General features: G+C 47.5%; 2 protein-coding genes across 2 annotated transcripts in view; one reads left to right on the top strand and one right to left on the bottom strand.

Moving 5' to 3' along the window:
- Positions 1-1,169: 1,169 nt before the first annotated feature.
- On the bottom strand, positions 1,170-5,269 carry LOC149366252 (PAT complex subunit Asterix). Its single transcript, XM_089555174.1, has 4 exons — positions 5,057-5,269; positions 3,998-4,097; positions 1,713-1,810; positions 1,170-1,533 (listed from the first exon to the last, which is right to left on the bottom strand). The coding sequence occupies exons 1-4, from the start codon at positions 5,107-5,109 to the stop codon at positions 1,461-1,463; spliced, it is 324 nt and encodes a 107-aa protein (XP_089411300.1). The 5' UTR covers positions 5,110-5,269; the 3' UTR covers positions 1,170-1,460.
- Positions 5,270-5,573: 304 nt separating this feature from the next.
- LOC149366251 (uncharacterized) overlaps positions 5,574-15,477 on the top strand; it is a 22,942-nt gene continuing 13,038 nt past the window's right edge. The window contains exons 1-3 of the mRNA XM_089549832.1: positions 5,574-6,279; positions 12,486-12,900; positions 14,275-14,729. Of these exons, the coding sequence (XP_089405958.1) occupies positions 6,106-6,279; positions 12,486-12,900; positions 14,275-14,729 (1,044 nt within the window). The 5' untranslated portion in view covers positions 5,574-6,105. The remainder of the gene's footprint in view (positions 6,280-12,485; positions 12,901-14,274; positions 14,730-15,477) is intronic.

Below are 15,477 nucleotides of genomic sequence, written 5' to 3'. Positions count from 1 at the left end.
TTTGAATTGGAATGATGCAGCAGTGTTATTGCTGTATGGGAGCTGACAGTGTCTGCTTCTAGATTCCGTTTAATTCTTCGATAGGTGTGTGAGTGCAACATTATGCATCCTGTGCTATGTGGCGAGAGGCAATTCGCATAGTAGGCCTGGTATGCATGCTTGCCTAGGTAGAACGGCATCTGTTCTTGGAGGATCCCCCTTCAACACCTAATCACTGCAGACTGCAGTTTCTCTCTCAGCACATTTCCCATTGGTTCTGCAATACAGTTGGCACATCTTTGTGTCCTTACAACATCAAAAGCTGTTGCATATACAAGACAGACGTTTGGACGACGGGCACAGTGAGGGTAAGTAAAAAAAATAAAAACAAAATTGGTGGCAGCTAGCTTCAGTGGGGCAGTAAAATGCTGATACCAATCAGAGCGGTTAATAACTTTGAGTAGGCGGTCCAAGATAATGCGCCATGCATGCGGTCATAAACAGTGTTATCTACCCCGTAAAAATGACCGCCGAATGTGGGAGGTTGTGTGCACGCACGCAAGCTAACAGAATGGCATCAATGCAGCTAGTGTGTATACGAGCACCAAGTACAGTGAAACCTTGTAAAGCCTTACCTGCTGAAGCGGTAGTTCCATTTGCGGTGTGATCGCATGATATTCCCGACTGAGCTTCGTCTCGGTTAGCGTGCCACTTTGTGCGTTCTACGGTCCTGCGCAATATGCCTTCACGAAGTTTCATTGCAACAACCTCTATCAGCAACCTTTGGTCTATCTGAGCTTGATATTAATTTCCTTTAAGAGCAACACCCAGTCGGTTCTTTGGCGTAGAACCTCAACTTACATTCACTTGACCAGCACCAGGCAAATGATCATGCACTCGTTGAGGCAGTTCAGGTTGCACCAAGGTTTATGAGTCCTAAATCTTTACTGTGGGTCTTAGCTCTCAGCAAAAAACAGGTAGCAGCACGGTGACACCTTTTGCTGAGTTTTGCAAGTTCTACAGCACAAAGTGTGAATACTTTGCAAAGTTTTTGCATACTTTTGCAAAATACTGTCACTGAAGCTGCTCCACAAATGTACAAACAGCCATGAGGTTGCTGCTGTCTTCCACACTTGAACTGATGATGCCAGATTTCCATGCAAGGGAAATGAACAAATCAAAACAAGCACTTCTAAACAATATGATGATTCTTATTCTGTTTTCTTCGCCACCTACACCAAACGAAAATGAAGTAGCAAGATGCCCGCCATCGCATCAGCCGTGTTGGCACTGTGTCAATCTGAAACCCTGAAGCATATTCGAACACGAATTTCTCGGCTTGATTAGTCTTTGAGACCAGTCACGCCGCACCCGAGAGTAGGCCTTCTGGAACTGTTCCCAGGGCGTGGACACTCTGGTAGAATCTGAAGCTTTTCCCCAGACAGCCGTTTAAGACTACTGTACGAGGAGAGGCTGCGTTGTCACGATGACCAGGGCAGTGTCATGGGTTGAGGGTTCTGCAGGTACGTCATGACCACGGCGGAAATTGACAGCCTGCAGAAGAGAACAGGTGAAAGTGAGCGCACACTGTTCAATCACGAGTTCCAGTTTCAATGTAGTGGACTGTCTAGAGTGGTCTTATGCCTGATAACCTCTGCAGTGGTTCTGTTGTGAACATTATACTCAAAACAGTGTGCAAGAAGTGCTGAAAAGGAAACCATGGGGAAACTCACATGAAGCTGCTCAGAATCTGTTTTGTGTCATCATTTATCCTTGAGTTTGCAAAACTGATGCTGGAACAGTAGAGGGCTACCCAGGCACACCATTTGAGCTAAAAGAAAAAAAATATAAAAGAAATGGCAAATATCAAAACACAGCTGAAGAAAGAAGGAACACGGACAACTCCCACGCCATTAGTTGCATGTTCCTAATGGCAGTGCACGCAAGAATGTGACACTAACTAAAAAAATTACCAGAAAGAGCCTGCATGCAAAAAATTAGTTTTTTCAAATTTGTTCTCCTAGCTGGAAATGCACATTCTTGATTTCACACATGTTGACGTACAGCCAGTACAGTGTTGAAAATAGCCTGCTGGTCACAATACCTCTTACTAATTTTTCAACCAAACTCTGAGCCATACTGCATCAAGCACGTTGCTTCTGCACGTGAAGCGATAACCAAGCATCACCACTTTCCGATTTGACAAGGTAAACCATAACCTATAGAGCTGATGGCTACTCTGGTAACTCTGTGTGTGGCATCACCTATCTGCATGCCAAGCAAAACATGTGCTGATTTTCTGCACAGGTGTGACACATTTATGTTGATAAACATAAAGTAGAATAAACTAGATGGATATGCAACAAGCAATGTATAGACTCGGGCATTACATAATGGCAGTTCATGCTAAAAATATACACATCAGAAGACAAATAATAACAGCAAAAACACAATACCAACCAAGGCAGAGCTTTACTCAGGTATTTAGCATGTGCGAATACTTTCATGCACCAGACATCACACATCAGAACTCTGGGTTTTAGAAGCACTTTTCTCAAACGCCCATTCTTTGTCTTTCTGTTCTGCGAATGTCCAATAATTCATTACACGTTGCGTGAGGTGTACAGAGTTGGTCATACAGGTTCTCAAGCCGCAGGATCTGCTTTTGAGCAGTACACTCTAAACGGAAAAGAGTGAAAAGGGAGTAATCTGTTCTCTAGCATGCTCCCTTTTATAACAGGAAGTGCACTAGAGGTCAACTTACTCCCTTCTAACTCCCATGTAGGTGTACTCGAGTTTAGAGTGTATAGTCGGGTTTTTTAAAGCGCCTATGAAGACACCGGCGCCCTCAGGGCTGAGGTTAAGGCTCCTCCTCACCCTATTGAGATTTTGGTGGTGATGATGATGAATGTTAATGGTAGAAGGAGAGCTTTGACCAAACAGCAACCTTGAACAAAGTATTTTTCTGTAAATATGGTGGGATCTGAGATTTTGGTGATGATGATGAATTTTAATGTTATAGAAGGGCACCTCTGGCCAAAGAGCACCATGAAACAGTGTTTTTCTGTACATAAGGCGCGATCAGAGACCCATTTTCCAAACATTTCACACCAGATACGCCGAGCACCAGGCCAGGGCAAAGCTTGTATACCCACTGTATCATGGATGGTTACCTGGCAGCACTGGGGATTGGGAGATTTCGAGCTTCGGGGGTGTCACTGCAATGCTCAGAAGTAGATAGAACCTGTCCCATGGGAACTTTTGACCAATCCTGTACTAGGACACTGAGAAAGACCCCATGGGATATGCCGACACCTTGGTAGTTATGTTATTTTCAGTCAAGATGATCTCCATTTTTTATATGTGTGATGGACGGTAGCAAACATTCCAGTCTCACCAAAAACCCTGATTGGCTGTTACAGTAAAATGTGTACTGCAAGGTCCACCACTAGGAATTTTCGCACTATAAACAGAATAGAGTTAAAAGGGAGTAAGCCATTTGTAGCACACCCCCTTTAAAAGTTTAGAATCACTTTTTAGAGTCTAGAAAGGGAGTGTGTTGGAAGCTTATATGGGAGTGTGTCTACTCCCATAAAAGTGTATTTGTGTTTAGAGTGCAGTTAACTTGGATGGAATTTTGCGAAAAAAGTGCTGCAGCAGATATGACAACAATCACTTGCCTTCCACTTTGCTCACTGAGTTACTAAGCAGCACAAGTGATGCTAAACCATCTCGTGGATTGGCTGCTGCCAAACTAACCCATCCATTGCCTTTGGGGATGAAGGCACAAAGAAAAAATAATGGACAAGTGAACCTGAAACATGAGAATTCTAAACAGCTTGTGCTCGAATGATCAAGTGTCAGTATGCATTTTGCACCGAATGTCACACTCTTGCAGGAGCACATAAGAAATTAATCCCCAACAATGCAGCCCGGGTGGTGAAATTACGGTTTTGGCATTCTTACTTTCCTTTGCTGTTTGTTTGATCCCCACCATAACACGACTTGGCCCCCTTACCTTGAGCATGAGACCACACATGCTGAATATCATAGAAAGGACATTCATGTAATCTGGCGTTGGGTCATCCCCTGGAGTGCCGGCTGCGGGTGGCTTGTATCTGCAGGGAATCAAAGAAGCATTGGCCAAAAATGTTTAGACATTGGTTAGTTATCTCGGAGTCTTTCCAAGTAAAGTCAAAGCACTGAAATTTTTTTCAACGCAAAATAGCATGTGCTACGACGTGATTAATGAGCCAAGAAAAGTTTTTTTTTTTTTTTTACTGATTTGTGAGATATAAAGCACGACAAAAGCATGATGTCAATTTCTTAACAGGCTAGTAACCAACTGCATGCCTGAAACATGAAAAAGCAGCAGGTTTGCGCGCGACTGATTACTGTATCGCCAAATCTACAACGACTTCCGTAAGTTGAGCTTAGGTTTTTGACCTCGTAAACACAGGGGTGTGGCGCCAATTTAGCTCGCTGTTACGGCTTTCAAATTTTGTACAGAGAATCACAACCCACACATTTCGATTTCAAAGGGGCTGTTGAGACGCCGATGCAGTTCTCGCGAAACGTGGAAATTAGCTTTAACTGCGACGCAGTCGTTTCCACAGTCGCAGACTCGCTCTTTACGTCAAAGACATCGAGGAAAGAACCTTGAAGAGAGCATGGAACAAAACTTCAAGGCCGAAACTATTATATTTCAGTCCAGCTACAACTCCGGCGTAAAAAAAAAAAAAAAACGGTGTCAACATAAAGCGCGGATAAGAGCTTTAGGGTAACCAGCTTCGCACCGGCAAACGAGCCACACAATTCTATCTAAAAGCGCAAAGGTTCAATGTAACTGAAATGAGCGCAGTAGAGGCGGAACTTTACGAACAGGCCCGGATCATTAGGCCCCTGCAAAAATTAGTAAGCCAGCAAAAGTATCTCGATTGTATTTGGCAGACAAGCGTGTTTTTCGATCAAGTAGTTCGTTCTCACAACGAACAACGACGCAAAGTTCCAAGCGATCGCTTTTCGTGACTCGTTTCGCTTTGCTAATCCTCGAGGTCATGTCACTCGTCAGACGCACCTGTTAATCCTATCCGCTCTACGCGGATCGTTGACGTTGTTGCTGGCATGCATCGCTGAGTGAGACCTCCAGTTCTTTCACTTGTTGCAGGTGAAGACGATCAGTAATAACTTTCGAACCTAATTTAAATAGCACACGCCGAATGCAACGTTAAACTGCGGTGCATAGGCGATAAAACCAACGTTCATGAATAACACGCCAGCGCAGCCATTACTAGCGTATCAATGATGATGATAAACAAAATAGCAGGCGTATATTATAGTAATATAATCATGTTTATTGTTGATAACGTAAAAGTACAAGACAAAATTTTCTCATTTTAAAAATATTTTAGGAAAAATTAAAATTATATTTTGTTTATTTTAGGTGAATGGTAATAAATAAGAGCGTGTCTGTTGCTGATTGAACGTTGATTGTTATGTAGTCCACAATGTAGCCAGCAGAATCCAAATTTTCAAGCTTGTTTAGTGAAGATGACGAACAAGCCGAAAGTCAATAGCAGCCAGAAGCAATAATTGTGAGCGGTGGATTTTATGAGCGGTCGTGGAGAAAGGAGGGCCCAGCGCAACCACATTCGTCTTCGCTTGCCGTGCGTCGTCGACCTACCGGCCCAGCTGCTTCGTGCCCCGCATCACCCGCTGCGCTGTTGTTGCTAGTGCTGGGAAGGCTGTCGTACTGTTTAGAACGGGACTTTCTCGAGTGTGCGTTCGCCTGTCAACTGCGGTCGTCGGAGGTGTCGTTCGCCGACGGAGGACAAGAAACCGTCGCGCGATGTGTCTACGGCAGGCACTGCCAAACCGCGCTGTGCGTGGCATGTGCAATCTCGCCGCATAGCTCGCGGTCTGATGGTTGATACGCACCCATGAGACGTTGGTTACTGCCTCCGACGCGACGCGTTCGTCGCTGTCTTCTCAGCGCGGGTGTCGCTAGTTCTCCGAAGTTCGTGCGTTCGTGATTGCTAGCTTGGTGCGGTAGTGCATGTGCTCGTGTGGCTACGGTCGTTGTCGCAGCCTTTCGTTCGAGTGAGTGAGAACGGGAAGTCTTTCAGCATGACCCGAAAGTCGAGGACCGTTGCCCTGTGCTGCCTGGCCAACTTCGTGAACGCGGCCGACCGCGTTCTCATGCCGATAGCCATCGTTCCGATGAGCGAACAGTACCGGTGGAGCTTGTTGTCGCAGGGATGGATATTGAGCGCTTTCGCCGTCGGCTACATCACTAGTCAGGTGAGTCGTGTGAGTTTCAGGTGTGCGTTCTTGAGCGCGAAAGCGTCCTGCGCGCTGCCTGCCGTCTTGAGCGACGCGTGTTTTGTGCGAGATGCGGTGTTGGCAAGGGGGGGAGGGGAAACCCATTGGGCGACCACGTAGACGACGTCGTCGTAGGTCGGGTTTTTCAACTTCCGGTGAGCCCTCCCTGGAGCTTGACACCGCGAAGCGTGACTGGCGTACGCGTTGACACCTTCACGCCATTTTTGTTTATTCAGCCGGCGTTCACGCCGTGCGGCTTCTCGCACTCGTCTAGTCGGGCCTTTTAAGAAGTCGGCATACGCGCCTATGTGGCGTTTGAGATGTCGCTCGGAAAGCAGGCACAGTTCAAAGTCGATGCATCGAAATCTCTTGATAGAACTTCGAAGTAGCGTTTTGGTCCCATAAACTTCAAGTGTAATGAAAAGACTCTGCGAGTTGGAATTGTGCACAGTTGACTCATAAGAATCTAGATTCACAATTCATTCAGCAGAGTGCTGCGGAATCTTTAGGTTGTTTGGAACAACCAGGCTCAATTTCTGTTCAACAGGTGCAGGGATTTTGACACAGCTGATCCAGAAAAAAGAAAGTAAATCATTATGACACTAACATGTAGTTTGATCAGCTGAGTGTCAGCTCAAAAGAAGTGTAGAGGAATGGCAACCCCATCAAGTGCTTATGCTGTGGGCGCCACAGACACAAAAATGGTCAGCTGCATTTGAAATCGAATGCCCAAAGCAGCATATTTTCTTGACTTGTGACACATTGTTTTGTTCAATTTCGTCATAGTTCAAAGCATTCATGCAACTTGTATGTGTGAGTCTGGGGTGGTTTCAATTTCTATGGGGGTGGCATTAAAGGAAAGGAGGTGATGGTGGGTGGCAATTTTGGGCAGGCATCGTTCCTCTTAAAGATGAAAAGAACAAATTGGGGTGACTAGAGATATTTGCTTTCCGCTTATAAGAGAATGCTAAGGTTATGACATGACGTCTAAAGTATCTGTAAGCGAACAAAATCAACTCCACCACAGGGATAGAAAGATGGCAAAGTCTCAGGGTGGCAGATGTCATCCCTCGCCGTGAGTGAAAAGTGTAATCATATAATATACAGTTCCTGTGCGAGTTTAACGTATGAAGTACGGGCTTCCGGAGTGTCTTATGAATGCCATTCACTTTGTCGTTGCTGCTAATATAGTCTGATACAAGCCAAGAACGCAGCGGCAAATGCCTCTGAAAGGATGGCCCTCCAGCCTATTGTCGACCGTTTGTCATGACCTCACGGTTAATGACCACGGGTAATGACGTAAGCGGTCATGACCTTTAGCAGGACAATGCAGGTGGCTGGTAGGATCTTGTAAACGACACTAGCTGAAACGTTTTTCAGCAAATTCCATGCAGGTTGTACCAAAGTTTGCTGGCCGAAAGTAGACGGTCATAGTGTAGGGAACTTTTGTGGTCTGCCAGAACTAAACTATGGGACATTGCATCCCACTGTCCGATATGGGAGCTGTGGATTCCACATAATTATGTGCCCAGAAGGTATTCGGCAGTTTCAGATTCACTGAGTAAGGTTTTCATCGAAAGTTGTTTAATTGCACGTGTGTATTCATTCCATGCCACTCAATCAAGTTGTATGGGTTAATGCATATTCATCACGAAAGCGTCGATTCATGTAGAAACCATGCAGAAAACTCTTTATTCGTGTAGAAAACAGGGCAAAATTGTAGTACACACACATCGCACAGGGATGCCGCACACTTGATGCATCGTAGATATTAAGGCAAAAGCATTTTACGGCTCACGAGTGGCGTGTACAGGATATGTCATGCTGTCACCAATCCATAGCTAATCCATAATTCAAAAAGGCACTAACTGTCAATGAAGAAAAATAAGAAAAGTAAATTTGGGTCTAGGCAGGAGTCGAACCCTGGCCTGTGGCGTGCCAGACGGTTGACGATTCCACTGTGCCATGTCTGTTTGATGTTTGCAGCTGAATAAAGGCGCATCTTGTGAATGCAGAGTTGTCTTAGAACTGCACATGAGTAATTATGAGCATGTAAATTACAGATGTCACAATTCACCGAGTACAAAAGTATGTATCCGCTAAATTTACTTCTTGCTAGGCATGTCATAGCGCCATCATGCGGCATCTACTGAAAACCCCCCTCGCAGTGTACAATGCTGGCCCAGCAGATGGCACCATAATGCAAAGAAGTGCATTCGCATTACCGCACATAGGTTGTCTTAAAGGTGCACTGAAGAGGAATCTGAACTTGTCTTTTTGCCGTGGGAACTCGATCTACACGTTCCGATCTCTCTTAGAAACTGCAATTTACTGCCCTGTGTGGCCGATTTCCCCAATTAAATCGAATTAACGTCCGGCTCCCGCCTTTTTTTTTTTAATTCTGCCTCGTACGGTGGGCGGAGTCGACCAACGCATGGAGCGCCTTTCACCCAGTCCCGTGGCGGCTTGCCGCTCTGACATCGGCGGAGTAATACGTATTAGTCCGTAGTAGCAAATAGTCCGCCTGTATTTTTATTTCTTCGGGCTTATTTCGCGGTTATATTATCTGCGAATGAAACTATTTATTCATGGAAAGCTAAAAAACAAAATAAAGCGAAAGCAAAGCCTCCACGGGACTGGGTGAAAGGCGCTCCACGCATTGGTCGACTCTGCCCACCGTACAAGGCAGAATTAAAAAAAAAAGGTGGGAGCCGGACGTTAATTCGTTTTAATTGGGGAAATCGGCCACACAGGGCAATAAGTCACTGTTTCTAAGAATGCTAGGAACGTGTGAATTGAGTTCCCGCAGCAAAAAGATATGTTCAGAATCCTCTTCAGTGCACCTTTAAGTGCCTCCTTGAATTTGAGTGAATGGCACGTGGGTGGCTGGAAAGTTGTGCCTGAAACTACTGCCATAGAGTTACACTGTGTATAGGTTAACTTGGCTAACCGGGTTAAATCGGTAAAGTCTCGGTTAACTCGGGTTAGTTCAGAGGAGCATTGCGCCAGCTGCCGCCGAGTGGACTGAGGGCATGAAGATCAAAAGCGAGAAATGCGGTTGCGTGCACGTGCATATGCTAGACAGAAGAGGCGAAAAATGAGCACATGCTTTTGCACATCGACTGGGTTTAACTACGGTAAAACCCTGCCACTTTCTTTTTTTCTTAACGGATGACTCTACGAAACCTGCCTAGAAAGTTTATTGCCATTGCAATAGCAGCAGTTCTGTGATGAGTGTGGACGTGTGAGTACGGCTGAGCAATGGTTGGAGTAAGAGCTAATGGGAAGGTAACGCAGAGCAAGAAAATGTATGAACACCTCTGAAGTGCTGTGTGGTTCCACCTTGGCAGCCTGTAGGCAAAATATAGTCTCTAAATTTACCTGGCACATAATGCACTCCAAAGCACTTTAGTGATGGTCATGCAGCTGAATGGTGTGTAAACGGTGTACTCACACAACACCCATGTGATGGGCTGGCAGCTGGATGGTATTTTTAGGTTGTACACGCGTGACACCACATGTGCATGATGTGCAAAGGGTGTACGCGCACGTCCTCCCCAGTATGCGCCTGCTCTAATATGTGCACACACGCAGCATCCTACGATGGACAAAACAGCAGGACTAACAGCTCCACCATGAATTAGCATCACATCATCGCTATGCTGTTACGCTGTCGGCAGCAGCCCAATGTGGCGGCGCTCAGGAGCTCGCATATTACACATCTCTTACACCGTGGTGTACCGAAATGGGACTTCTTTTTGGAGTAACAATGGCCAGCATTTTCAAATGCACGTACACTCCGCCTCAGTTCAGTATGTTCTATGCAATACCATTGTGTCAGTAAAAGCAGTGGAACTAAAGCTTGCCAAAGATGCCTCAGAGGTGTATATTCTAGGCGCTATATCGGTGTTCAGTGGCTGGCGACGTTCATGACGGAGATAGAGCCGCCATTTTGGTTTGGAGACGCAGCTTCGTACTGCTGCGCCATGTCTTCTGAATGCATCATTTCTCTCGGCTCTGGAGGCCAAGGCTCGGTATAAAACTGTTGCCAAATGTCGCATTCTTGTTTCAGGCATAACTGCAGCAATTTCTTGTCTTCTTCATGAGTCCACATAGTCAACCCTCGTAACAAAAAATGGCGCATCCTCGAAAATGTGTGGTCATGAAACTCCATGGCCTGATTGCAGTGGCATAAAGGCATGCCATTATTGAAAATATTCTCGATATTATTTTGGAGTTCTGTCATCATTAATAAGTGACTCATCGCAACAGGTGTACTTTTTTCACGATTGCAGTCACCTTTCTTGACTGCACCTCCTTGTTGATTACGTGGCGGTGAGGTTACTTTCGTGTCAGTAACTTTGCCGTCGCATTGTTTTGGTGTGTGTGTGTGCACCTGCAGGACCTTTTATCTGGAACGTTAGCTGAGCAGGCTGCTCTGACAGCAACGTATTGCACGCATGAAAACAATGCCGCGAAGCAGATGGCCAAAGATTGAGCGCAGTTCTTCGGAAGAACTGGGAAAAATGCACAAAGGTAGAGTTTTGTGCTGCTTGTCCATTGCCTGCCCACGTCAGTTATGAGTTGGGGTGGGACTTTTCAGTTTGGTTTTTTGAAAATTCGGAGCAATTTTTTCAGCTTTTATTTCGTAACCCAAGTTTCAGTGTTTTTCGACGAATGAAGTACTGGCGTTTATTGGTGATTTAGTGCAGCTATCCTGTGTGGTCAAAAGTCATTTGAAATTTGTCTCAGTGTTTTTGTTATCATGAACAATCTATCTGCCAGTAATTAGCGTGCAGATGTTAGTACTTGGAGCTGTGATTGTAGAAGAAATTGCTATCGTCATAAAAATAGTAACTCAAGTTGAATGAGATAGCCGATACGCAAAAATGCAAGTTGAAGTTTACTTCTAAGAACTTTGTTGACATGTTATCGTTGGGTTGTTGCACTGGGGTGAGCGTGAGGGCGAGGTATCACATGGTGTGCCTGTTGATGGCAGCGGTGGAATAGTCGCCCAGTTGTCGCGGTAGTCAGAACATACCTTTTCGTGACGCCCATGCACAGTTTCATATCAGTGCCTTGCATGCAGTTGGTTAACCTACTTAACCGACTAACTGCTGTAAGCAGGTGACGATAGTGAAACAGCGCTTAGCTCGCAGGTGGCAAGGAGATAGTGCTTCCAGGTCTGCAGAGGCGTGTGTGTAAACTTGCGGAACAATACTTCAAATCGTGCAACTGCGGTGCTTATCCAACAGCACTATCATCGCATCATGCCCCTGTCTTTCTGCTTACTTATTTTCAGCTTTGACTGAGTGTAACTCACATTCAGCAGCCAGCTGCCTATGTCTTACATCCCAAGAATACTGAACTTCGTTGAAAACAGAATTTTAAAGTTGTTTTAATGCATTCGCATTAGTACTGCCGTCTTCGCAAAATCTGACCTGTAGTATCAGTTTGAGGCCGCAGAGTGGAATGTGAAGAGGAGGTTGGGGAGAGTGGAGAGGGGGAAAGTGGCTAGTCAGAATCGGTTAGGGAAGTCACATGCAACCTGGGCTACCACATCCATTGACAGTGCGCGTCTGGCTCACTGCCTCCCATCTGTGCCGAAGTGCGCTTAACAGATTGGCTAGCACCTGGTTGATTTGAGCCGTGAGTATGGAAGCTTCAAGAAGGGTAGAAGGGCATCTAAATAGGGTAAGAGCTTGAACACTCCCTCTCTCCTGTGCTCCCTGCTCCCCGCAGTCTTTCCTTTCCTCCTCAATCTCTTACACCGGACGATGCAGGATGCCACTAAAACCAGGAGCGGGCGCTTAACAGCTGTGCTGTAAATCTAGACACATTAACCTGTATGTGGGTCCCAGTTAACTGTATTTGCTGACAGCTACCATTTGGTTGAAAAGTACATGTGGAAGTGCGAGCCTGGGGCCTGCCATCCGCCCATAACCTGGTTCAAACCAAAGGCGAAACCAGCGAAAGAATTTGCCAATGACGCCATTGTCGCAGTATGCCGCAACCAAAATCTCCCGCTTTGAATTCGCCTCTGTAGTCATGTTATTGAAGCGATTCGGGAAGGGCACTATGGTAGCATACAGTTGTCATTGTCGCTTCGACGTCACTGTGGAAAGTGTCAGTTTAGCGAGTTTCTTGAAATCTAATTCCCGCCTCCTTCTCCGTGTGCCTTGCAGTTGGTGGGATCTAGCGCGCCTTCCCGCTACGGTGGCCGCACCGTCATGGCGGGCGCCGTGCTCCTCTGGTCGGCGTCGACGCTCGTCACGCCCCTGGTGGCCTCCTCACTGCCCCTGCTACTCCTGTGCCGCGCCCTGCTGGGTCTGGGCGAGGGCCTGGGTCTGCCCTGCATGTTCCACGTGGTGGGACAGGCGGCGGTCGTGCCCGAGGAGCGGTCGCGCGCCGTGGCTAGCGTGCTGGCCGCGGGCGCCGCGGGGCAGACGGCCGCGGCCCTTGTGTGCCCGCTCCTGGAGTGGCACCGGGCCTTCTACGGGCTCGGCGCGCTGGGCATCGTGTGGACGGCCGCCTGGATGCTGCTTCACCGTGACGACGCGGCCGCCACGCCGCACAAGGAGCCCAGCAAGGTGTCCGCCGGTAGGTACACACCTCCTGCCCGGCGTCACCGTATTATAGCAGTGTTACACGGCAGCGCTAACTGCCGTTCAAATCACAATGGTAGTTGAGTTCGACTGAGATCGGGGGTCCCAGTTGAACGGCCAACTGACAAGATGGCGTCCAACGGATAAAAAAAATTCCCGTAATGGATTGCCTTGGCTCAGAGTGCTGCGGCATGCGCAAAGCAGCAAACTGAGAGCACTCCAAATAAAACTGGAGACGCATTAAACACAGGTAGACATAGCGCGTGCGTTGAGCAGTCGAAGTGAGAAAACACACACAAAAAAAAAACGATGACAACCAGCGAACTGACCTACACGGATAGTCTTGGCTACGTACCGACATCATCACGCTAATTTTTGCACAAAAACAAAAAAAATATACAAAATTTGTCGCTATAGGAAAGAATATCTATAAGGCGATCGTTTACTACACACAAAGAAAAAATGTATACGCTGTTTTTCTTTATTTTCACTTCGCTCTAGACGAAACGTAACGTGGTTAGTGTGCTAACTGAACTGAACTCAAAGTGCTCGTGTAACAGCAAGCGAATCTAGTTGAGTTCAACGACAGTTGAAATACTCAACTGAGGGTTAACTGAACTGGCGTTGTAAACGCCCGTGTAACACGGGTATTACTCGCTGAGCTGCTTTGTGCACCTGGCTCTGTCACGTTGGAAATGGTAGCACCAGGTGCTGACAGCAGTCCAGCCAGAAACATGGCAGTGCCCAGGCTGGAAAGCTCTGTAGATACCGTGCACTGGCATCAAAGTGGCCGCCATTTTGAAGCATCTGGAGCTTGATGAAAAACGCAGCTATATGTGTGTTGTCTCATTATCACCAGCTGCACTGTGGAAGCTTGGCGAGACCTCTGCGTCGTGCACCATCATGGCATCTGTAATGCTGTCAGCAAGCTATGTATGTATAGCTTGTGGAGCTGCTTAACAGTATGTCAGCTGCCACAAGACTGAACATTTGGAAAAGGAAAGGGATGGGAAACATGCTGAGTGATCTATTATTCACATTTTCAAAGTTTGTGACATTACTGTAATGTAAGAGTATAAGAACTGCTGAATGCGAGGCACCCTCATTGTTTCATGTGAAAAGTCAGACAGGTTGTGAACACAGCTGCTGGCGGATGTAGAAGTGTTTTGCAGCCCCATTTAATTAACGTCTGCTACTCTGCAGCTTCTGTGGAAGCGGTGCGTCAGCAGGTTCTGACGGAAAGCAGAGTTGAGAAGGGGTTCCGCCAGGTCAGAATGCAGTATACAGTGGGAGTCTAAAGCATACTGTTCTGTTGCAGTAATCAAGTACCTTTTTTATGTATTTTTGTTTTTCGCTTTTTTTTTCCCAGCATCCCCCCACTGGCTGGACCTCATCAGCCACTGGCCCCTGTGGTCCATCTACATCGCCCACTTCGCCATGAACTGGTCCAGCTACACCATCATGCAGTGGCTGCCCACGTACCTGGCAAGGGCCCTGTCCGCCCGGCCGGGACACCTCAGCCTGGCTGCGCTACCCTACGTGTGCAACTCGCTCTTTGGACTGCTGACGGGGCGCGCAGCTGAGCTGGCCGGCCGCCAGTGGAGCCTGCTGGCAGTGCGCCGCCTGGCCACCTCGTGCCTGGGCCTGCTGGCGCCAGGCATCGGCCTGCTCGCGTTTGCGGCCGCCGGCAACCTGGCCTCGGCACTCTTCTTCATCTCCTGTGCCATGGGCCTGCTGGCCTGCAACTCCGCTGGCCACCTGGCCAACCACGCCGACGTGGCGCCCACCCACGCTGCGCTCACGTTCAGCGTCAGCAACACGCTGGTGAGGATGAACGACACTGTTGACAAATGTACCGGGTAGACCATGCTTAGCAGGAAATACTTGAGCACGTGGTTCTGCAGCTTGTGGAGCTAGAGCGTTGTCATATTTTGTGGGCCCAGTGACGCTGTATGGTTTCGGATCGATGGATGGAAGATAGGAGGAGCGTGCCCTTTGAAATGGGGTGGCGGCAGTTGCCGCCATGGTCGTCTTTTTGTAGCGAGAGCTACACTACACCAACCACCAATTTGTTAGGAGAAGGTAAGTGACGCCAACCAAGTAAAATACAGGAAAAACACGACGTTTCGGGACCGGCTCGGCCCCTTCTTCACGGTGTGACTACGGGCGAGCGCAGCTTGGCTTTTTAAGCCCCTGTGTGGAGGACCTGCGGGTCAATGGCCGCAGCCCATGGACGTAGGATGAGGGGAGAGTCCCCAGGGAACGATTAACATTCTCTCGTGTTTGCTGTATGTGCCACGACTCGAGTAGAAGCCTCCTGCGTGGGTTAGCTTCCGTTTCCAATACAATGGTGCTGTCGAAGTCAATTGGGTGGTCACACCCTTCACAGTGTTCGGCCACGGCGCTGCGTTGACGATTCATGTGACGGACGTCCGCTTTGTGTTGGTTCATCCTTTCCGCGAAGTTCTTCGTTTCCCCTATGTACGACGCCGGGCAGACGGAACACGGAATTTTGTACACGACGCCCTGGGCCTTTTCTCTGGGCTGCCGGTTTTTTGGGCGGGGGAGAAGG

The sequence above is a fragment of the Amblyomma mixtum genome, chromosome 1 (genome assembly GCF_055824585.1).
Source record: "Amblyomma mixtum isolate Tamu chromosome 1, ASM5582458v1, whole genome shotgun sequence".
NCBI lineage: Eukaryota > Metazoa > Arthropoda > Arachnida > Ixodida > Ixodidae > Amblyomma > Amblyomma mixtum.
Note: the sequence above shows the minus strand (reverse complement) of the source record. Positions and strands in the feature narration are given on the sequence as shown.